General features: G+C 43.5%; 1 protein-coding gene across 1 annotated transcript in view; it reads left to right on the forward strand.

Annotated features, from left to right (window-relative positions):
- The first annotated feature begins 7099 nt into the window (after nucleotides 1–7099).
- SMPDL3A (sphingomyelin phosphodiesterase acid like 3A) overlaps nucleotides 7100–24361 on the forward strand; it is a 35699-nt gene continuing 18437 nt past the window's right edge. The window contains exons 1-4 of the mRNA XM_044289414.1: nucleotides 7100–7255; nucleotides 15679–15892; nucleotides 16244–16388; nucleotides 22427–22523. Of these exons, the coding sequence (XP_044145349.1) occupies nucleotides 7159–7255; nucleotides 15679–15892; nucleotides 16244–16388; nucleotides 22427–22523 (553 nt within the window). The 5' untranslated portion in view covers nucleotides 7100–7158. The remainder of the gene's footprint in view (nucleotides 7256–15678; nucleotides 15893–16243; nucleotides 16389–22426; nucleotides 22524–24361) is intronic.

The following is a 24361-nucleotide window of genomic DNA, read 5'->3' on the forward strand; positions in this document are numbered from 1 at the left end:
CACTATTATAAGTGGGCACTGAGAGGGAGTACTACTGTGAGGAGGCACTAAGGGGGCATAACTACTGTGTGTTGGCATTAAGGGGGCATGATTACTGTGTGAGGGGAATAAGTGACATAACTACGGTATGGGGGCACTAAGGGGTCATAACTACTGTATGTAGGAATAAAAGGAGCATAACTACTGTACGGGGTCAAAGAGGGGGTATAACTACTGTGTATGGGCACTAAAGGGGATAGCTACTGTGTTGAACCATTAAGACCATTAGGGAGGTGGTTGTACCGATTCTTTATAGATGCCTGGGCAAAGAATGGAGATTAGAGATGAGCGAATTTCTCAAAAATTCAATTCGTCTGGTTCGTCAAATTTTCTGAAGAAACTTGGTTCGATCCGAATTTATTCATGGCGAATCATAGGGAGTCTGCTGTGGTAGTACAACAGTACTGTGAGTCAGTATGACATGTAGATGACAAGCATCGCTCTTAGAATCACAGCATACTTCACTTATTTGGGCAGTTATGGGGCCAAAACTGACCAAATAACTCAAGTGTGAACTCAGCCTTACAGGTTGATGTTAGCGCCAGGTATAAAGAACAGTACTGAGGCCCAAGATCCTACTGTAGCGTGAAAGAGTGCCCTCCTTTTAAACCATTGTCAGCTGATTCCACATAGATGTCTACAGAACCTGTTCTATTAAATGCTTATACAAGTAGAGCCCCCCGACAGAGTGGAATGGGTGTCAGCAGTAGGTTTGTGTTGACGTCACTGATTGTTTTGCCCTTCCTCTGATCCGTCAGAACAATAACCCCCAAAAAACAGATCCTGTCTGTCGTGCATCTGCCTTCACTCAGTCAGCATTTGGTCAGCAATCAATCAGTATTGGTATTGTCAAAAAAACAGGACTGGATCCAAAACAGAGATGACACGTGATAGGAATATATGCATGTCTTCTGTGTTTTGTACCCACTCCTGCTTTTAGCTACCAAATCATAAGCCAATTCTGATGCAAATCAGGGACCATGTCATGCAGGCACTACAGCTGTTACATAGACAGGATACGTTGTGCGTCTCATTTTTCCTTCCTTCTGACAGATCAGAAGAATAGTCAAATTGATTATGTCAGCCAGGCCGAAAGGCAAAATAGTCTCCCAGTCACGAAGTGGGGAGGATGGGAATAGCATTAGAAGTCCACAGAGCGGCCCTATGACAGTGGAGAGGTAGAAGCAGCATGAGCAGACCACAGAGTGGCCCAATGACAGTCTGAAGGTGGCAGCAGCATCAGGAGGAGGCCACAGAGTGGCAAAATGACAGTGTGGAGGTGGCAGCAGCATCAGGAGGCCACAGAGTGGCACAATGACAGGTGGGTGGTAATACCAGTACCAGATGAAAGATAGGTGGGTGAAAGAAGGAGAACTTGGCATCATATGTGTGGCATCAGGCCAATATATGGAGGGTGGAATTCCAACGGGTGGAAGCGTCACATATCAGCCTATGTTGGGGGATGTCGTTCTGCCTCTGCAGCTCAAGGAGGGTGTGCTTTGCGTTGTATGAGCTGAAGTCCATGCAAAGTTTCCTGGCAATTTTTAGGATGTCGTGCAGATGGGTCAAAGACTTCATAAACCACTTGACAACCAGATTGAACACGTGTGCCATGCAGAGTGCATGGCTCAGCCCTCCTTGATGTAGCGCTGACACCATGTTCTTTCCGTTGTCGGTCACCATGGTTCCGATTTTGAGTTGTCACAGAGAAAGCCAGGATTCGATTTCTTAATGAAGGACACGGAGCAGTTCCTCCCCTGTGTGACTCCATTTGCCCAGGCAAACAAGTTGCAGAACCGAGTGACACCACCGTGCCCTGCACATGTGGTATGCTGGAGGAGCACTGTGAATTGATCCTGCAGTGGAGGCTGAGGACATGGTGGGGGATGAGGAGGACATTGTCGCAGGACCAATGGTGTGACAACGTGGAGGCGGAAGCGGCATCACCTGGCCAAGTTGCTGGTGTGGCTGTGCAGGAACCACATTCACCTAAGGGGCCGTAAAGGACATGTATTGTCCCTGACCGTAGATACAGCTCCACACGTTGCCATGCACTTTGGCAGGCTCAAGGTCTGGCCCACCTTCTGTTCTAAATAAGTGTGGAGGGCTGGTACTGCCTTTTTGGCAAAGAAATGACGGCTTGGGACTTTCCACCTCGGCTCGGCACAAGCCATCAGTTCTCTGAAAGGTGCAAAGTCCACCACTTGGAAAGGGAGGGACTGCAACACCAGCAGCTTGGCCAGGAGCACATTCAGCTTCTGCACTGTTGGATGAGTGCACACACACTGTTGTCTCTTGTCAATCGCTTTGGTGATCAATTGCTGATGGAATGACTGACGAGGAGTAGGACGAGTCGCAGGAGCATCAGGACCAGCAGCTGATGGGAAGGACAGACAGCTCCCTTCAGCTGAGGTGGTGAAGCCTTGATTGCCCGAACCTGTGTGCGTGCCACTGGGTGATGCAGCAGTTGCTGCAGCAGGCTGGACCACCACATCGGAGCCACGGTTCTCCCAGGCCACTTTATGGTGATGCTGCATATGTTGATGCAGGGCCGTAGTGCCAACATTGGCACCCTGGCCACGCTTCACCTTCTGCCCATAGATTCGACCAATGGCCATGTTCACCTCCTTCGGCGGCTTAACAAAAAACTGCCACACCACCAAGTAGGTGATTTTACCCCCAACACTCCGATCTGACTGACTGCTACCGCCGCTGCTTCCGTAAACCCCTGCACCACTACTTTCTGGGCAGGTAGCCTCCTGCGAAGCGGGCGGTCTTACCCGGGCATGTTTGGCTCACAACTTCCCACTGCTGCCACTCTGCTGACTCCTGGCCACACTAGTGACTTGCTGGCTTCACTGCTGCCTCACGGGCAAGCTGCCACCCTCTTCTCCCGATGATGATGACACCCCTTTGTCACCCGGCTCCCAAGTGCGATCAGCTACATCATCATCATCGAGTAGTGTCTGCACGTCACTGATGTCTTTCTCAAACATCTCTGGGTCAGGAGCCTGACTGCTCTCAACACCAGCTCCCATCCCACTCTCCTCATCACTACTTGCCTGCCTACCGGAGGAAGCGGTGGATGTCTCCTCCACATCTTGGCTGGCCAGTAGCTGCTGGCTGTCCTCTAGTAGCTCGTCCTTGCTGTATAGTGGTGCTTAGCCCACAGCATATAATACTTCTCTGGCTGAGGGAACATAAAAGCACAGAGGCAGGTTGAGGACAGGTGAGGGCACAGGGCCTGCTCCCGGGCCATGCCAACTAAGGGTTGTGTCTGATAAACCCACCGATTCTTGGCTGTGGGTGTCTGATGTCACTTGGGATGAAGTGGATGACCGAGTCAACCATTCAAGAACCGCATGGTTGCTGGTCAAGACACGACGACTAGATGACACCGGGAGCTCAGGCCTCTCGCTGCGACTCCTGCTGCCACGCCCCCTTACTCTGCTGCGACCTGTGCCTGCACGAGAAACATTTAGGCCTCTGCTACTCCCCTGTGCAGGGCCTGGTACTTCTTTGTCTTAAATACTGTTAGATCAAATAAATAAATAAAAAGGAAATGAAAACACCCTAAAAAAGTCTGTAATTTTCTCACCACACAACGGCTAATAAGCCCTTTTTTCCCACTAATACACGCCAAAGAAGGATTTAGAACTTATAACTGCCCCGCTGAATGACAAATAGGCCCTTATTTTTTTCCACGTATACACACCACAAAAGGCTTCAGAACATACAACTGCACCGCTGAACAAATAGGCCCTTACTTTTTGCCACTAAAACACGCCAAAAAGGGCTTTAGAACATATAACTGCACTGCTGAATGGCAAATAATATTTATTTTTTTCAAAATAATGCACGCCAAAAAGGGCTGTCATTTTCTCACTTTACCACACAATGGCTAATAAGCCGTTTTTTCCCACTCATACAAGCCAAAAAAGCTTTAGAACATATAACTGCACTGCACAAGGGCAAATAAGACATAGAAACATTTCCTTGTAATAAACCCTGTTAATGGCTGTATCAAACATCATCACTTGCACCCCAATAACAAGAAAGGTTTGCTGGAATTACAGAGCTGTATAAAGGCAATTTGGATCCGCAGTCAGTGCAGCAAGGTGTAATAGGATTGTTCCTATTACCCAGTCTGTAAACTCCCCTACTGAACCCTGTTCTGCTTCAATGTTGTGGAATTATTCCTCCCTATCCTTTCCCTGAACTCCTATACAGCAAAATAAAAGTTTTAAAGTATTTTCTACTATTATTTCTAGCGCCTGCTGACATCTCTCCCTGCACTAAGTACATTGGAAAATGTCAGAATCCAATATGGCTGAGGCTATTTATAGGGCTGTGACATCACAAGGCTGGCTGGCTGCTGATTGGCTGTATGCATGGCATTGTGGGTGATCCCTCATTCCCAGAGTTCCTTGCTCCATGTCCTAACATGTGTAGCAGCCATTATAGGAAAAAAATGCAATTCGTTACCACAAAGCGAGAGAAAATTCGGATTCAGTGCGAATCAAATTTTTCCAGAAATTTGGATCGAATTCCACCTCGTCAACTTCGATTCACTCATCTCTAATGGAGATGAATCACAATCACCAGGTGGATTGAAGGAAACCACTGGGATAATAAATTATTTTTAACAAATTTAAACGCCTACAGTGTTGTCTTATTACTAGTCCGCAAAACAAAAATAGGAGAGGTTATATTTTTTTTGCGGACCACGGAACGGAGCGTCGGATGCAGACAGCACACGGCGTGCTGTTCGCATCTTTTGCGGCCTCATTGAAGTGAATGGGTCCACATCCGAGCCGCCAAAACTGCGGCTCGGATGCGGACCAAAACAACGGCCGTGTGCATGAGGCCTAAGCTTGTGATTTTTTTCCCTAAAGGTGCACTCACAGGATACAGATTTTTTTAAAGAAAATTTCAAAACTGAAAATCAGTTCCACGCACTTGACTTATTGGGTTGAATGGAACTGATTTTTAGTCACGGAAATTTCTGCAGCAAAATCCGCTGTGTGAGTGCACCCTCATAGTGGACCTTTTTTGCTATGTCATTTATTACGGAATATAGTTAAAAAAATATATACATGTATGACTATATGCTTGATCATGTGTATATAATTAACTAATACATGTATTGGTTGCTGACTGCTGTCATTCGTCAGCCAGGATGGCCCTGTTGTCTTTACAGAAACGCAAGAAACACGTGTGTGCCCCCAAGATGGCTGCCAAAGTTACATATTTAAAATCTAAAGATAAATATACAATGGAAGAATGAGGCAGGACTCCAAGATAAGGTGAAAACGTGGTGGACCTGTTTTATTAACCCCCAAAAACGACGTTTCAGCCTAACACAATGAGGCTTTTCTCAAGCAGTGAGACATGCGCCAGTGTGAGGTATGTATAGAGACATACAAATTATTTAGATAATTAATCAATTCATGCAAGAATCATAATCTGCTCAAAATATACAATTGCCAATATCCTTCAAAAGTGTAAATACATAATACATATATGCAAATCCATAGTGAATACATGTTAATAAATGATATTTATGAGTAATATGTGGAAGCGTATGCCATCTACTGTGTGATAAATAAAATAAAATGCTGACACAAATAAATAACACCTAGAAAATCACCTGCAAGGTTCATCAAACCATGAGCTGTGTAGAGGCTCAGTTATAAATCCTTGCGTCTCTACGCGACGTGATGTGGATTGGCACCGACGCACAGAGCTCTTGCCCGTATTGCCCTGTCAGAGCGAGTTGTGAGATTGCTGTTTCTTTGTTATAAATATAGCTATTTGCTATGACCCCCCTACTCCATAAACTGGTGTAAAAAGTTGCAGATAATAAGCTTATGATTTTTTTTAAACACCATTGTGCCTAAATATAGTCACAAATGTCTTTTCTATGCCTTCCTCGCTAGAAAAAAAAGAATACATTGCCAATCCCCTATGCCAGTATTCCAGTGGAAAAAAAAAAGTTGCAAATATTGGATTTGTAACTTTTTAAATGCCATTTTTTGTGCAAATGACGTGTTTGCGCCACCTTTGCTACTTTTTGACAAGGGGCTGTGGCGAGGTCACAACCATTGACCCTGCCACATTTATCATTTTTCTGGCATAAATGATGACTGATATCTATGGCAACTACGAGCTACGTAGATTTCATTCTAGGCTGATAGACAGCTAACGCTACTTTCACACTAGCGTTCGGCTGTCCGCTTGTGAGCTCCGTTTGAAGGGGCTCACGAGCGGACCCGAACGCATCCGTCCAGCCCTAATGCATTCTGAGTGGACGCGGATCCGCTCAGAATGCATCAGTCTGGCAGCGTTCAGCCTCCGCTCCGCTCAGCAGGCGGACACCTGAACGCTGCTTGCAGCGCCTGGCCGTGCGGAGGCAGACGGATCCGTCCAGACTTACAATGTAAGTCAAAGGGGACGGATCCGTTTGAAGATGACACAATATGGCTCAATCTTCAAATGGATCCGTCCCCCATTGACTTTCAATGTAAAAGTCTGGACGGATCCGTTCAGGCTAATTTCACACTTAGACATTTTTTGACAATATAATGCAGACGGATCCGTTCTGAACGCAAGTGTGAAAGTAGCCTAAAGCGTAAGCTTAATTCATGACCAGGTGTACGCCATCCTCTGGGGTCACAGGACAACATGAGTCTTTGCAAATGACCCCCATGGACTCTCTTATTCAGAGTGATCAACATAATGAAACTAACGTTAAAAAATACATGATATATTCTCTATAAAACATGAATACGCCAACATATACCTTTGATAATCACGTATAGAGGTATCTTACTAGTCATCACAATCTTTTATTTTCACATGATGTATCCCTAAGCTAGAATTGTCAAGTAAATGTCAGTTCAGCAGCCTAGAAGTCATCCAAAACTTTTGGAAAAAAATGAGGTAGTGTTCCTTTCATGTTTCCTGCGGTGTCTTGCTTCTACGTGCTACCACACATGAAGAGGTTAATTGTTGTAACCGGAGAAGTTACTCATACCTAACACTGGCAAACAAGGAAGTATATAAGTGTAACTCATGTGAAGGAATAGCCTTCAGGTCGCAGATCTCCAGCAGAACAACATGAGCTCTCTCAGTTTTTGGCTGATACTACTCGCCCCCTTGGCCACCTCGGCCCATCCAGTGAAGCCTGGAGACTACAGTAAACAAGAAGCCTCAGGTCAGTACAGCAGCCAGGCTGGTCAGTGGTCATGTTACTCAAGTTACTTAGTACCACATACTAGTGTGATTGTGTACTCTGTTTACAGCACAAACAAAAAGGTATTTGTGTAAAACTAACACATTCTCAACTGAAAAAGCATATTTGTACCTGTACAAGGAGCAATGTCATAAAACAGAAAAGTCAATGTACCATTATCTAGCAGAAACTTTCATCTGGATAATGTTTGGCCTGAAACTGTATACTGTTCTATTGTTGATCTCAGCACTGCTCTAATTTTGCTCATTTGCTAAGTGGTCTACCTCTTTCGCATTTATTTCAATGCCTACACACCTTTGGGCAACAACTATTCCTCCTGGTTTGGCCTCATGCACACGGACGTTTTTTTTTGCGGTCCGCAAAAACAGTTTCCGTTGTTCCGTGATCCGTGTCCGTTTTTTCTTCTGTGGGTCTTCCTTGATTTTTGGAGGATCCACGGACATGAAAAATGAAAAAAAAAATCAAAGTCAAGTTTGCCTTTAAAATGATAGGAAAAAACGGACACGGATCACGGACGCGGATGACAATCTTGTGTGCATCCGTGATTTTTCATGGACCCATTGACTCGAATGGGTCCGTGAACCGTTGTCCGTGAAAAAAATAGGACAGGTCATATTTTTTTCCCGGACTGGAAACACGGATCACGGACACGGATGCCAAACGGTGCATTTTCCGATTTTTCCACAGACCCATTGAAAGTCAATGTGTCCTGCAGAAAAAAACGGAAAACGGAACAACGGCCACGGATGCACACAACGGTCGTGTGCATGAGGCCTATGGTTGAGCATACATATGTTGTCTATGGTCAGAGGGTGGTAAGCCACTTCTAGACACCTCTAGTGGTAGTTTATCTCTTGGAATTCAAAGTGCCTTATCTGTCTCCTCCTCCATCTTCTGTCAGGCCCCATACACACAAGCTAGTTGGCCAACCCCAAAAAACCTGCAGGTTCACCTGAATTACTTCTTACTGTTGTGCTGAGGAACATCTCAAATACAGTAGTATAGATGCACCTGCCCTTGAGATCCTGGAGCTCTCTCATTCTCATAGGGTTCTGCCATACCTTTGGGTTTGCAGTTTAGGAAGCCAAAAGCAGGAGTGAATTAAAAAAAAAGAGAAAAAGTTGTAAAACTACATCAGGAAAGGTGACTGTGTGGCCGTATCCTTAGAAAACTCATAGACAATGTGAGAACCGTTGTTTTAAAAGGGTAGTCTAGACTAGAAAACAAGGGTCTGCTTTGTTTCCATATACATTGCCGCACTTGTTTCTGGTATTGCAGTTCAGGCCCATTTACTTCACTAAAGATGAGCTGCAATACCAGACATGACCTATGGACAAAAGTGGCGCCGTTTCTAGAAAAGTACAGACAATCCTTTAAAATCCTTATCATCTGTAATATTATGCATGTCAAGTCACTTCATGTTTTAGTGGTCAGCATAACATTTCTGGTCAGTTATCTCCCTACTGACAATTCAGGAAACTGTAAACTTAAAACTGAGTGGGTTCATGAACATCTTACTAAATAAGACAAATACGGAAAGTCTACACAGCAGATGTGTAATCTACATTCTCATGGCACAATATGTCTGCTGATCAAAGACATAGGGTCACTTACAGTCTGAGGGTAAGTGCGCATTTTCAAATTATTTTTAAATCTGTGTGAATCATCAAGTAGATTCACCACTGATCTTGCTAAGCCTTTTCAATGCCTTAAAGGGAGTCTGTCATCAAAGTTTCACCTTTTTAACCCTTCCCATAGCGTTCTAGCAGCCTTACAGTTAATAAAAACTTTACCTTTATGAGCAATCCTGGACTTATAAAACCGGTAAAAAACAATTTAGTAGCATATGCAAATGAGGGCTCGCAAGTGCCCAGGGGCGGCGTTACCCTCGTAGGTGCCCCGCTAGCTCAGCCTTATCGTCGCTTCCCTCCGCCCATTCTTTCCCTTTGCCCGCCCATCCTTTCCCTCTGACCGCCTATCTACTAACTTGTTGTTTCGCCGAGATCCCGCATCTGCGCACTCAGTCTGTCGGCCGGCACATGCGCATTAATTGCTGTGATGCTGTACAAGGAATGGGCATCGCAGTGCGTATGCGCCGGCCGACGGACTGAATGCGCAGGCGCAGGATCTCGGCGAAACAAGAAGTAAGTAGATGGGCGGTCAGAGGGAAAGGATGGGCGGGCAGAGGGAAAGAATGGGCAGGGGGAAGCGACGATAAGGCTGAGCTAGCGGGGCACCTACAAGGGTAACGCCGCCCCTGGGCACTTGCGAGCCCTCATTTGCATATGTTACTAAGTCGTTTTTTGCCGGTTTTAACTGTAAGGCTGCTAGAAAGCTATGGGAAGGGTTAAAAAGGTGAAACTTTGATGACAGACTCCCTTTAAATCTGTGGCAAAATCTGAAAAATAAAATCTAGAACACATTTTTCTTCAAGGGGCTTTAGTGACTGCCCATACATGTTTTGAAGGCAGTCTCTAACGCTACTTACACACTGGCATTTTGGTTTTCGTTTGTGAGATCCGTTTCCGGGCTCTCACAAGCGATCAGTTTTGCCCTAATGCATTCTGAATGGATAAGGATCCGTTCAGAATGCATCAGAGCAGCATTTTGGTGACCGCCTAACGATGCGGAGGCAAACGGATCCATCCTGATACACAATGTAAGTCAATGGGGACGGATCCGTTTTCACTGACACAATATGGTACAATAGAAAACGGACCCGCCCCCTATTGACTTTCAATTATGTTCAAGACGGATCCGTCTTGGCAACAGTAAAGATAATACAAACTGATCTATTCTGAATGAATGGATGCATGCGGTTGTATTATCGGTGCAGATCCGTCTGTGCAGATCCATGACGAATCCGCACCAAACACGAGTGTGAATGCTTTAAACCTGCATGTACGTTTTTTTTACAACACTACAGAATGGGAGTCCTGACCAGGGTGAAGATAGACCTGTCTAGACCAGAATGGTTGTCCTGAGCCGGGTGGAGCTGTCTAATTATAGCCAGTGGTCTAATGAAGGCTCCTAGGTCTGCCTTCTGTACATGCTAGCACAGCCTATTAGATTGTCTGTCAGATTTCTGCTAACAGCATAATACACTGTACTACAGTAGCAGCATTATAGAAGCTGGAGATGAGCAAAATTTTCTAAAATTCGATTTGGATGCTTAACTGAATATTTTCACAATTTTAATCACAAAACGCATTAAATCAGCTATATCCTGGCCTGCAGGGAGAGTGTATCTCGGAGTACATCACTGTGCATTACGGCAACATGCATAGCTAGTCCTTTCTGGTAGTGAAACAGTTACTGTGCATCAGTATGACAGGCAAGTTTCATACAGTATATGCTGGAGCGGGCTGGGAACTTAAAGTGGCCCTGGAAAAATTACAAAAGGTGGCCCCATTTTGTAGTTGGGTCCAAATTGATAGAAGCCAGGGCCATCAATACCATATTGTGGCACATTATACCACACCAAATACCACAGTCCATGCACATTTTATTTACCTTTATTAACTATTTTACAAACCAAAAAATACTATGTTAAAAATACAGTCAGCACTCAACTAGAGAATTGAGATGTTGAACGGCAATGACCGGGCGTGGAGGGGTGCACTACCTCCCACCCTAATACTTGTAATGTAGGGCAATGCCGTATTACTTAGTGCAGGGCTGTTGCCAACTGAATATTGTTGTCAGTATGGCAGTGTAAAGCAGTGGGGAACAGGCGACATCAACCCACTGTCAGAGGGATGCTAATGACCCCCTTATGCACATGAGGTCAGCTTGATGCCAGACCACAGATAGCCCTACAAGCTATAGTACACACCATAAGCTTGTGTTTGAACTGAATAGCTTGATTGTTATCTCTATTGAGATGTAGTCCAGCCAGACTGAACTCAGTTGGATCACAATGGAGTGGAAGACTGAATCTAAAACTGCAAACTACAACTGTCCCCGACATGTTTCACCAGTATTCTGGCTTCATCAGGGGAAATGGGCAGCAATAGGTGTCACTACAAGTTTGGAGGGTTAAATGCACTGTTTAATGATTGACAGGACCTTCGTCCAGTAAGATTGGCAGCAACTAACTGATTTGACCTATTGCCTTAGTTAGCACACACCCACAGGGTGGGTCAAACCTTGATGCCTGTCGCCTCCTACATACGTCATCAAGTCCGCACTGCGCAAACGGAGTTGCGCAGACACTTAGGCCAAACGGCCCAGAGTGATTCCAGTGCGCTACATTCAGATGCACACGGACTTAAACTGATGGCGGGAGCCTGCACCGATAGGAGCTACGCTCACACTTAGGGTCCACTCACACGTCCGTAAGTGTCCTGCGGATCTGCAAATTGCGGATCTGCAAAACACTGACACCTGCGATGTGCGATCCGCAACCCGCGTACCGCACATCACAGACACCACAATAGAAAATGCCTCCTCTGGTCTGCAATTGCGGACAAGAACAGGACATGCTCCACTTCCTTCAGGAATGAAATTGCGGACCCCGAAACAACGGATCTCGAAAAAAACGGGGATCCCAAAAATGCGGATGCGGATCCAGGAAATGTGGAATCGCATCCGTTCCAGCCCCACTGAAAGTGAACGGGTCCACAAACTGCGGAACGAATACGGACCCAAACTACGGACGTGTGAATGGACCCCCAGAGTCGGCAGCAGAGAGGCTGCACTGATGGAAGCTGCGCCTAGACCTAGAGGGAGCAGCGCTCACAACAGGGGTGAGTGGCTGGAGAGCTATACAAATAAGTGCTGCATCTAGACCTGGGACAGAGCAGGAAATCAAGCTCTGACACATTCCTGCCGAAATAAAACAAAAAATGTTATGGATCTTGGAATGCAGCAAAAGGAGTAGCAGTAAGTTTTGAAAAAAATATACATATATTTGATATATTTGGCATTGCCAGGCATGCACCTAGCCTTTCTACTGCCTGAGGCAAAAATTTAAATGGCACCCAATCCCTCCAGTCCTACTGTTTAAGCCTTAAACAGTAGACTGGAGGGATTGGGTGCCATTTACATTTTTGCCTCAGGCAGCAGAAAGGCTAGGTGCATGCCTGGCAATGCCAAATATATCAAATTTGAGCATGCCTGGTTTAAGGCAAACTATGATACAGTCGAATATAGAAAGATATTCCCACGGCCCTGCTACTGCCCCACTTGTCTCTAAGTGAAGTCCAAGTCTGACACTGGGTTCAGACCTGAGCGTTCTGAAAGGAGCGCTCTGTATGCGCGATTGTACCGGCGTTTGCAATCGCGCATACAGAGACAAGCGAACGCCCATTGTCGCGCGTTCCCGAAAGTCTATGTACGGGAACGCGCGACAAGACACCCTAAAGAAGCTCATGTACTTCTTGGGGCGTCGGGTGTTTTACAGCGCTATCGTACGCGCTGTAAAACGCCCAGGTGAGAACCATTCCCATAGGGAAGCATTGGTTTCTCCTTGTTGAGCATTTTACAGCGCGTAGGAACGCGCTGTAAAACGCTCAGGTGTGAACCCAGCCTAAGTGTTCTGACTTTTAATTCTCTCTAGAAAGAGTTAATGAAAGTTAATTAACGAGTTATGTGTACCTCAAAATGGTACCGTTAAGAATTACAACTTGCCCCATAAAAAATAATCCCTCATATGGTTACATAAGAAAATACATATATATGTGGTTAAAGAGCACATGTCCGTTCATTGGACATGTCTGTATTAGTAACTATTTGTGTTCCCCATGTAATAACAATTCTGGAGCATCTATTCGTATGACTTTATGTGGTGTCTGTTCACTTGAATGGAGCTTAGCCGCGCCCAGGCCAGTGATACTAGTCGTGACGTCACTGGGCCTGCGCTAAACAGTGAGAAGGCCGCAGTGCTGCTGGAGCGCCACTGCCTTCTCAAACAGCTGATCGGCGGGGGTCCCAGGTGTCGGACCCCCGCCAATCAGATGCTGATGATCAATCCAGAGGATTGGGATTTCCATGCACAGCAACATTGACCTTGGAATGAGAAGTAATTGGACTTTCCACACTAACTACCCTCATTCTTCATTTGTATTAAAACATTGGAAGCAAGATTCTATACCTTTAATTGCTGCTGATGGCCTCTTAGAAGTAAAATGTAATCTGTGGCATCTGGAGATTAATGTGTCTACAATTTATAAACTTGTGAGCCAGTCTTAGCTTTAAGGAATCTATCACGTTTGTAGAAGGGCAAGAGCACCTATTCAGGTACAACTTATCATTGCAGAAAAGGTTCAGAAAATATCTTCTCCCAGAGACAAAAGTCCTGCTTGCACAACTTTTGTTTCCGCTTCAAAAATCTTCCAGAAACCTAACGGACCCTTTTATAATCTATGGGGCCCGTGAGCTCCGTTCGGCTTAGTTATGTGCCAAATCTGTCCTTTCCGTTCTCCTGCTCCTATAATGGAGCAGGAGAATGGAAAGGCCTAAATAATGTTAAATGTATGTACTACTGAGGGTACGACCTACGTGGTGCGGTCATGTGGCTCTTGTGACGTGGCCATGCTGCGCATGACCGTACAGGTCACAGTGAGCTCTAATTAAAAGCAAATTGTTCCATGGATATATATTGTTAATGGCCATGCGGCACCTTCAATACCGCCATTAACAAATCAGACCCACTAAACAATACAGTCTTCATTAATTTAATTAGAGCCCGCTGGGGCCCATACGGCTGCACGGTACTCATATGTAATGCGGCCACATCGCAAGCCATGTGGTCATACCCTGACATAGACCAGAACACAAACTACAGTTATACACACATCATGCAAAGATCAGAATTACCATAAAAAGTATGTAAAGTAGTACATAATGCAGTGGAATTGTCCTGTTTCTATAGCAATCAGTCTATCCACACATACAATGTAATCCTGACAGTTGACATTGCTAGTTGTTGTGTCACCAGGAAGCTCTTTATAAAGTATTATGAAGCTATAAATAAGCATCTTATTAAAGCTTGTAGATAAGCAAGCAACTAGAATCCGGCAATAGGTTTTAAAGACATTACCCTGACTGGCACTTTGAAAGGGATATGTGGCTGGCACAATCTGAAGGACAGGAGATTGCCTCCATTAACAGAGCTGTCCTATAATTAAATATTAAACTTCACTATTAGTGCAAAAACATAGCGTCATTTTTGTGAAAAACATTCTCATGTACTATGCAGTAAATACAGTAGCTGGCCTTATCTTGGGGGGGTTTGGAGGAGTTTGAGGGGAGCTGCAGTCAAACATGTGACCTCTCTTCTCCATAAAAACTCTATGGGAGTTGTAGGAACATCTGAGCACTGCAATCCCATTGTTTGTATGGATGGGCAACACAAGTGCTCAGTGATATTAGTTTAGTATAATATGCCATGGAAAGTAAAGCATTTCAATGCCAAGTCAGTTTGCAGGAGTTAAATTATAGCCTTCTCTTTTGTGGGTCAAAATTGACCTTATCCTTGAACAGAACTGTCCTATTGTGTTATCTAAATCTTGTTATCTTTGTGCTGGAACAATCTAAAGCTGGAAGTACAGTACATCAGCCCGCCAAATTAGCTGATCAATGCCGCTGACAAAAACTCCTTTTACACTGGCAGATTTTGTGCACATAAGGAACGCCACTCAATGACATAAAGGTCATATTATATGGGCAGCACATCCCCTGTTTACACCAGTGACAAGCCATCATCCCTTTGACCTTATAACAGAGAAATCAGCTAATAAAAACAGTATCTGTAGCTGATTGAGCATCACCCAAGGAGAGATATATAGTGCTGTTCGCAGTCATCTACCTGATGCCATGGGACTGTGCCTCCAAAATCCCATCAGACTGACCACAAGGTTTTCATCCACCACATGTACCCAAAGCAAGACAACCAGACTGTATCCGTACAAGCGATGGACACAATGCCAGTTTTCAGGTTGTATCCATACAATGTAAAACATATGAAAAGTTCTTTCTAAGTTTGAGATTACCAATGTGGGGTCCCGTGGATGCCATTGTTCTATCAAGGAACTGCTGGAGAGCAAGAGCAGTCACTTTCTCCCTAGTACACCCTGAATCATCCAAACTCACCCTACCCCCTGAAAAAAGCATCTCCTCCTAAGGGCTATACTAACCAGGGGCAAACTGGTAACTTAAAGCGGCCCTGGAAAAAACTAAGAGGTCCCATGTTGTAGGCAGGTGCAAATTGTCCAAAGGACAACACAAGTAGATGGGGCCAGCAATACCGTAGTGCTGCACACAATACCTCCCCTGCAGAACCAAATATCACAGTGCATCACATAATGCTGTTTATCTCAAAATATAGTTAAAACATTTTGGTTTCAGTAAATAATAGATTTTATTTTCTACTTTACTTACAGGACAGTTTTGGCATATTTCAGACCTTCATTTGGATTTTTCATATCATCTTACTGAGGACCACACCAAAGTATGCTTGTCTTCTAAGGGTGCCAATGCCTCCAGTCCTGGAATTTTTGGAGACTTTATGTGTGATTCTCCATATGGACTTATCTTATCAGCAATCCAATATATAAAAGCATCTGAACAGAAAGTTGACTTCATGATATGGACTGGGTAAATAATCATTCCTGCCATTGTTAAAACATATTCAGTTTGCCCAGTGATTCACTTCCCTGACATCATCTGTAGAAGTAGAGTCAAAAGTTTCCCATAAACATTAGATTGTTGGCTGAACCTGTGATAGTTAGCTGACTTGGCCGACGATACACTAATGTGTATTGGGGACCAAAGGTTTACTACAACTGTTTATTTAACTCATAAAATATCAAGATAGGAATTTCTACATCAACACATTTCTTGTGTCCATCTTCAAATGGAAGAGTTTTTTCTAGTTAAATTAGTATAACTGTACCTTTAGCATGGAATTGTCTAAGATACGACTAAAGTCATATTTCTCTTCCACAGAGATAGTCCACCCCATGTTCCTGTGAAGGAGTTGTCCACAAAACTGGTAATAGATATCATTGGTAATATGACCTCCACTATTCATAGCCTTTTACCGGATATGCTTGTATTTCCTGCACTCGGTAATCATGACTACTGGCCCCAGGTAATTTGCTCCTTCCAAATTCTGCAATAATATAATTTCCTTCCATCTTCAGGTTTTCATTTCGAATTCAAACTCCATGAAAAACGTATTTGATCAAAAATTACTCCTCCTGTGTGACGACACCCCCCCCCCCTCCCCCCCAACCATTTCATGACACTCTAAGCAGCCACTGAATCTGGCTACCCCTCTCCAGGCCCTGTCATGTATAGTGTATTTCAAAACTGGAGATACAGCAGATCAGCAAAATCAGAGGGTATAAAACAATAAGAAAGTATTTCATACTAAAGACAAGGCTGCTCTCCAAGGCTCCTTCCCTATATTGTGTCCAAGGCTCATTCAACATATAAGATGAAAGTATTTGGCCACAGAAGAATTCTACCAGTAATTATATTCCGAAGGTTTTAATTTCCTGACATTTACTGGTTTCTGGCCTTGCTGAGAAAAATCCAGGAGTCAGGCAACTCCTACAAAGCCTAACGTAACTAAAAATGTATGTGAAGATTTAAAAGTGACTAAAATGACCCTCTTATATCCCAAAAACCTCATGTCACACTTACAAAGGTTCAGGAAGATGACTGATGGAGACATTCTCTGACACTAGTGAACCTGTGGCTACAATGAATATTCTAAAAAAATAAAATAAATGTTCTGATGTGAGTATAACATTGGGCAAGAGAGGTATTGGGGTTTTGAGTGTTAAAGGGGTTGCCCAAGATTTTTATATATATATATATATATATATATATATATGTATATATGTGTATATATATATATATATATATATATATATGTAATATTTAGGATAGATAATCAATAACTGATCAGTGAGGGTCCAACTCCTGGCACCCTTACCAATTAGATGTTTGAAAAGGTCACTGTGCTCCAATGAGTGCTGTGGCCGCCTCCTATGCCACTGACGTCACTTTCATCAGTCACGTGGCCTAGGTAAGGTAAGGGAAAGGGCCTGAGCTGGAACACCAAGCATAGCTATTATCCAATGTATGGCGCTGCTCATGGTAAGCTGGAATCAATGAGATATTGAGGAACTATCTAGAGGATAGGCCATCAATATCAAAATCTTGGACTCTCAAGACTTAAAGGGATTCGGTCACCTCCCCTAAGCCAAAAAACGATTTTAAAGCAGCCATGAAGCACAGCTTACCTGGATTAGGCTGTGCTCTTTTATCTTGAATCCGTCCAGCAGTTACTGCAAAAAACGACTTTGATTGATATGCAAATGTGTCCTGAAGGTGCCCAGAGGGGCGTTTTGTTCTTCTTAGAGAGCCCAGTACCGCCCCTCTTTCAGTGCCCAGCCCGCCTTCCTTGTACTGTCTAACCGCCGCCCCCAGCCTGCCACAGCCTCTCCTCCCTCTCCCTCACGCCGAACGAACTCTCGCACAGGCGCAGTACCCACTGAGGGCTGCGCCTGTGCGATCAGCAGGAGACTGAGGGCAGCAGCTTCATCCTCGTCACTGGGCATGCGCCGAGCCCAGTGACGTCCGATGCTCGCTCTTCCCTGCTGACTGAGGGAAGAGCGAGCATCGGACGTCACTGGGCTCAGCACATGCCCAGTGACGAGGATGAAGCTCCTGCCCTCAGTCTCCTGCTGATCGCACAGGCGCAGCCCTCAGTGGGTACTGCGCCTGTGCGAGAGTTCGTTCGGCGTGAGGGAGGGGGAGGAGAGGCTGTGGCAGGCTGGGGGCGGTTAGACAGTGCAAGGAAGGCGGGCTGGGCACTGTAAGAGGGGCGGTACTGGGCTCACTAAGAAGAAAAAAACGCCCCTCTGGGCACCTTCAGGACACATTTGCATATCGATCAAAGTCGTTTTTTGCAGTAACTGCTGGACGGATTGCAAGATAAAAGAGCACAGCCTAATCCAGGTAAGCTGTGCTTCATGGCTGCTTTAAAATCGTTTTTTGGCTTAGGGGAGGTGACAGAATCCCTTTAAGAGAATATAAGCATTATGTTTACTAATACCAATTTATCGAAATATTATTAAAAGTATCATCCACTTTTTTCATCTTTGTGCATTATATATAGCATTATACAGATTTATATAGAGTATTATACTTGTTCTGTTTGTAATGCATTCCTAATACTGTCCTACATTTTGGGATGCTGTAGTTGATACATTAATAGAATCTGACTACTTAGGGCTGTACAGTGACTGTAAAATGCCCCCTTTCTACCCTCAGTGAACACCCTGGTATTGGGGCACCAGTCTGTTCCTCATGTCTGTTGGTAGTTGGGGTGTCCGTGTTGCTAGGCATTGGTTTGGGTGCAAGGCAGGAGAGTAGGTGCAATGGTTGGCAACTGGCAGAGTCAATAACTAGTCCAATTGGTCTCTTTAGTCAAATAAATAAGTCTGTCTTTACTAAAATGCAGACTAAGAGCAATAGTACATCCGACAATAACAAAGCACAGTCCCGAGGCATATAACACAGTGCAGTCCTTCCCCAATAGCAGCAACTGTCTAACCAGGGGATGGATCCAGGTCCATCTCCTGGCAACCTAACAGGATAAACCATACAATGCTATTAGGTACACAGGTATAACAAATCATACAAATCATAACATTTAAAGGGAACCTGTCACCGGGATTTTGTGTATAGAGCTGAGGACATGGGTTGCTAGATCGCCACTAGCACATCCACAATACCCAGTCCCCATAGCTCTGTGTGCTTTTATTGTGTCAAAAAAAAACGATTTGATACATATGCAAATTAACCTGAGATGAGTCCTGTACGTGAGATGAGTCAGGGACAGGACTCATCTCGGGTTAATTTGCATATGTTTTAAATCGTTTTTTTTACACAATAAAAGCACACAGAGCTATGGGAACTGGGTATTGCGATGTGCTAGTGGCCATCTAGCAACCCATATCCTCAGCTCTATACACAAAATCCAGGTGACCGGTTCCCTTTAACTTGCAATATAACATTATATCAGTAAACTATTTGCAGTGACACTGTCGTTGGTGCTCAAAAATAGCTTTGGGCTTCTTTCCAGTATATGGCAGATGAATGAGGGGCAGATTAGAAAATTTTTAATATCTTTCACATATAAATTAAATATGTATATTACGGTATATAGACACATAAAACATTGAGAGCAAAAGAGTAAGGCTTAAAACATAAGGGAATACTTATGTAGATGTTATTAATGAGATCCCACGAGGAAATGAACAAAGATCTGTTAGCTTATAAATTATACAACATTGTTGAATCACATTATTCCTGTTTTCTCCTTAGGGTGCTTTCACGTGTACTTTTGTATACTTCATGTATGTAGTTGAAGTATTGTATTTTTCAGGCTACTAGAAGCACTTTTTTCCTAAAAAGGCAAAAAGCTTCCAGTGTACAGAAGCAGCAATCTGAGCTCTGCATGTATCTAAGGTCCTGGGCGAGGTCCAAAGCTATGGAAGCAGCGTGTACTGTGCTGTGTGTACAGAACCTCTGTGTTATCTGCTCACTGAACCATCATATCCTATACATAGAGTTCTGTAAAATCTGACTGTCCAGTGGGCAAAAACACAGACATTTGTACATACAACATGGTAAAAAAGACCTTCTTGTCATGCCCTATTCACATGGTGTAGTTTTGGCATGGTTTAGTGGCAACTACAGGTGATGATCATTAAAACCCCGAAACAGTAGCAAATCAATATAGTAATGCATATGTTTTTGCAGTGTGGTTTTTGACACCTGCCAAAAACTGCAGCAGAACCTCACCATGTACACCATGTACTCCAGACAAGATCTTCTACAGTGCTCCCATCAGTGACTGCCAAAACACATTCATTACAGTGGCTGACAGTAGGGCCCACTACAAGGAGATTTGACTGAGAGCAAGCTAAAGCAGGTGCCCAGTCTCCTCACAAACTTTTAGAGGTGCAGTGCGAACTTGCCAAACCAGAATAATCCCAGTGTCAAAGAGTCCCCTTTTTTGCAGTTGATAGATAAACAGTTGGTCGGCACTTCAGGTAGGTAAGGTGGTGCTCAGTGGTACAAGAATCTTAAGACAGAATTTTATAAATACCACGGCACTCCAATAGTTATGTTGCTTATTAGTGATTTATAATATTCATCCAAATAAATATGCGGACAATGGCCAACGCTTCGGTTCAACCTGGACCTTGCTCACAGCCATAGTGTCCTGGTACAGATTTGAGGCACACCGTTCTCCTTCAAATCTGTACCAGGACACTACAGCCGTGAATAAGGTCCAGGTTGGACCGACACGTTGGCCATTGTTCGCATATTTATTTGGATGGATATAATAAATCACTAATATGCAACATAACTATTGGAGTGCCATGGAATTTATATAATTCTCTCTTTTTTGCAGTGACACACTGTATCGCAGTGAAACACAAACTGTATATTAATATTAGGATTGAGATTAGAAAAATGTGTCTGCTTTCTATCAAAAACAGCATGACCCTTATTCATAGGCCGAACTGCAATACCATATGCATCCCATGAAGAGCGGTGCTGTTTGTGGAACAATGCAACCATGTTTTTCTAATCTCAAACACTCTAGTGCAGTTAAAATTAAGACTAGATATGTCCTCACAAAAAATGCTGACAGTATAACAGGATTTTTACAGAAGCCATATAAGTTGTAAAAGGGACTTACTACATACATACTTTAGTACAGAATACTGAAAAAAAAATATGCATCACATACCTCAGATATCTGTAGTCTGTGGTCTTTTGTGTAAGTATAAGTACAAAAAATATGCAGTGATCCACAAGGGGAGAGCCATTAGGAGGGAGTGCTAGTAGTGTCACTGCTAGGAGTAGTAGTGGTTCTCAGTTGCTGTCCTCATTCCAAAGCTCCCAGTGGTTGTGCAATGAAAGGAAGGTGTCCCCTTTCTTTCCTTGGGGCACCACCTAGGCTCTTTGAGGTGTATTTTCCTGGTGTTAGGCTGTGTGCCCTTGATGCTGGATGTTTGGCAGGGTGCACATCAGAATGTTAGGAGCAGGTGTCGGCGGATGGTGGAGTCAATAACCAGGCCTAGTTTAGGTGACACAGATGACTCTTTGCTGAGGATGATAGGTGTTGCAGTACAAGCATATAAAGTAGTCACAGTTTTGAGATATTTCACAAGTACTTAAACAGTTTAAACTTTTCCACAAGCAGCTAAGTCCAAAACCATGGATTTGTGTTACCTTTGCTATTATGCACTGTCCTTATTGTCCTCAACATTCTATGAATATCTGTTCTCCTTCTCTCAGGAGATTGCCACTTGTCCTCAACATGTAGGGATGGAGGATCCTGGTAGTAGGCCTCACACTGCAAAGACCCATGTAGCTCCTCACACTTTTGCTGCCTAGGCCAGATTCACTGGCTGATGCAATCAGACCACACAGCTCCTTCATCAGAGGGGGCAAATGTTTTCCCTTGACAATATTATTCAAAGCATGGAAAGTACATTAACTCTTAATGGTAGATGTTAAGTAGTGAACTCTTTGCAGTTATCCACTGGGTCACGGCACGACAGGTGTGCATGATGTCTGACAAATGTCTGACAAATGTGAGCTTTATTTTTTAATCTAAATAGATTGCTGGCAGCCATAACTTTATCATGAAGACAACCTCTGTCTATATACTCTATCTGGGCATGTGGACACCATAGTGTGGTATCCACCCCTTAGCTGCCTCCCCTCTATAAGTCAGAACAGAGAGATGCTGTGTAAGCTGTGGTCTCTTTTTAGCGCTCTCGAGCCATTTGTAAATGATAAAAGCAACCATTTATTTGAATGGCCACTATATAATACTATATTTCACCTGCAGCTGCCAGAGATTACTTTAGGTTGACTGCCAGGTAGCTTCAATATGAAAGGTATTGAATGATGAGACAACCTTATTAACTCTATGCCTTTGCAGGAGAATTGTGTGAGACAAATGTTGCTCAAATTGCTATAAAGATGTATAAGGAATGTTAGCACAGATTTTTCATTCTAAACTACAATGCTTAAAATGGATGTACCATATTAAATTCTCTGCATCTACTACTTCCATATGTATTATAGGATCAGTTTCCTGTATCAGGAAGTGAGGTATATACAGCAGTAGCAGCGTTTTGGAAGCCGTGGTTGTGTGAAGAAGCTCTCAGCACATTTCGGAAAGGTATTTCTGTACTACCTGTATATTGTTTTACTATCTGGAAGTCAAACACATGATTTAACCAAAAGAGGAAACAGAAGTGTAAACTTGTCAAAATTTCCTATGTTACTCAAGAAACTTGCAAAACATATAACGCAAATCATCTTGGTCCCACTTAGAGCAGGGAATGGCCCACATTGAGTTGCTACTTCTGCTTAATTGACTTTTTATTAATCCAGGAATATTCTTTTTAAAATAAAGCACCTAATTCTATCCATGATTTGTATTTACTGTCATGGCAGAATTTTTGTATGATCCCTAAACAAAAGTCTTTGATGGCCCAAATCTTAATATTGCTCCTAGGGGCAAGGGAATAAGAAGACATGACTTTTGATGGTATTTGGCTTAGAAAATTATAAATGAGATGGGCCTGCCAGCCTCCCCTTCCCTGCCCACACCACACCCACTTTTTTTAAACCTGGCGTGAGTGGGGATAAGTCGCAGATTGTGGCACAACTAATCGTGCGCCAGAAATACACCTAATATAGGCATATTTCTGGATAATGTTTTGCATTTAAGCCAAAAAGTTCTACTTTGGTCTCATCTAACCAGAGCACCCTCTTCCACATGTTTGCTGTGTCCCTAACAAGACTTGTGGCAAACTGCAAATGAGACTTCTTATGGGTTGTTTCAAAAATGGCTTTCTTCTTGCCAGTCTTCCATTAAGGCCAGATTTGTGGCGTTCACAACTAATAGTAGATTCTCCCAGTTCAGCTCTGGATCTCTGCAGCTCCTTCGGAGTGACCGTGGGCGTCTTGGTTGATTCTCTAATTAGTGCTCTCCTTTCCTGGACTGTCAGTTTAGGTAGGCAGCCATGTTTTGGTAGGTTTGCAGATGTGTCACACTCGGATGATGGATTGAGCAGTGCTATTAGAGATGTTCTGAGCTTGGGATATTTTTTATAACCTAGCCCTGATTTACAGTTCTCCACAACTTTATATCTGACCTGCCTGGTGTGTTCCTTGTTTTTCATTATATTCTCTTATAAACCACTGAGGCCTTCACAGAACATCTGTAGTTATACTGAGAATAAATTATACACAGGTGAACTCTATTTACTAATAAGGGTGACTTCTAAAGGCAGTTGGTCACACTGGATTTTATGTAGGGGTATCAGAGTACAGGGGGCTGAATGCAAATGCACACCACACCTTCCAGATTTTAATTTATTAAAAATTTTCAAAACCATGTATCACTTTCTTTTCACTTCACAAATAGTTGTTACCTTTTGATGGTCTATCACATAAAATCCCAATAAAATACATTTAAGTTTGTGGGTGTAACGTGACTAAATGTGGAAAAGTTCAAGGGGTATAAATACTTTTTCAAGGCACTGTAGGTTACATTTACATATAATTGGCCCTCTATGAAATTGTACTAGAGTATACAGTATGTGTAAGACACAGAAATTAGATAGTTTGCCCAAGGGACCAATGACATCCTTGGTACAGCTTTGTGGAATATGTTAGCACTATAAGGTACAGAAAATAAATTGTAATAAGTTTAACATGTTACAATATAATCTCAAATAATCCCTCTATTGTCCTCTAAAAGTAATCATCTACATAAGGGTAAACTGAAACTAGAATACTGTTGAACCTTAAAAATCATAGCACATATTTCAAATATTTCAATAGAGGTTAAAGGGGTTGTCCCATTAAGATAACATCTCCTATCCATAGAAGGGTGGCCCATGCTTCTCCAATTGAGTAGAATGACAGTCATACGACATGGTTGCTCCACATGGTTGTTCCTATAGAGTTGAATAAAGCAGTAGACATGCATGCGTGTGGGATCATGAG

The sequence above is a fragment of the Bufo gargarizans genome, chromosome 4, assembly GCF_014858855.1.
Source record: "Bufo gargarizans isolate SCDJY-AF-19 chromosome 4, ASM1485885v1, whole genome shotgun sequence".
NCBI lineage: Eukaryota > Metazoa > Chordata > Amphibia > Anura > Bufonidae > Bufo > Bufo gargarizans.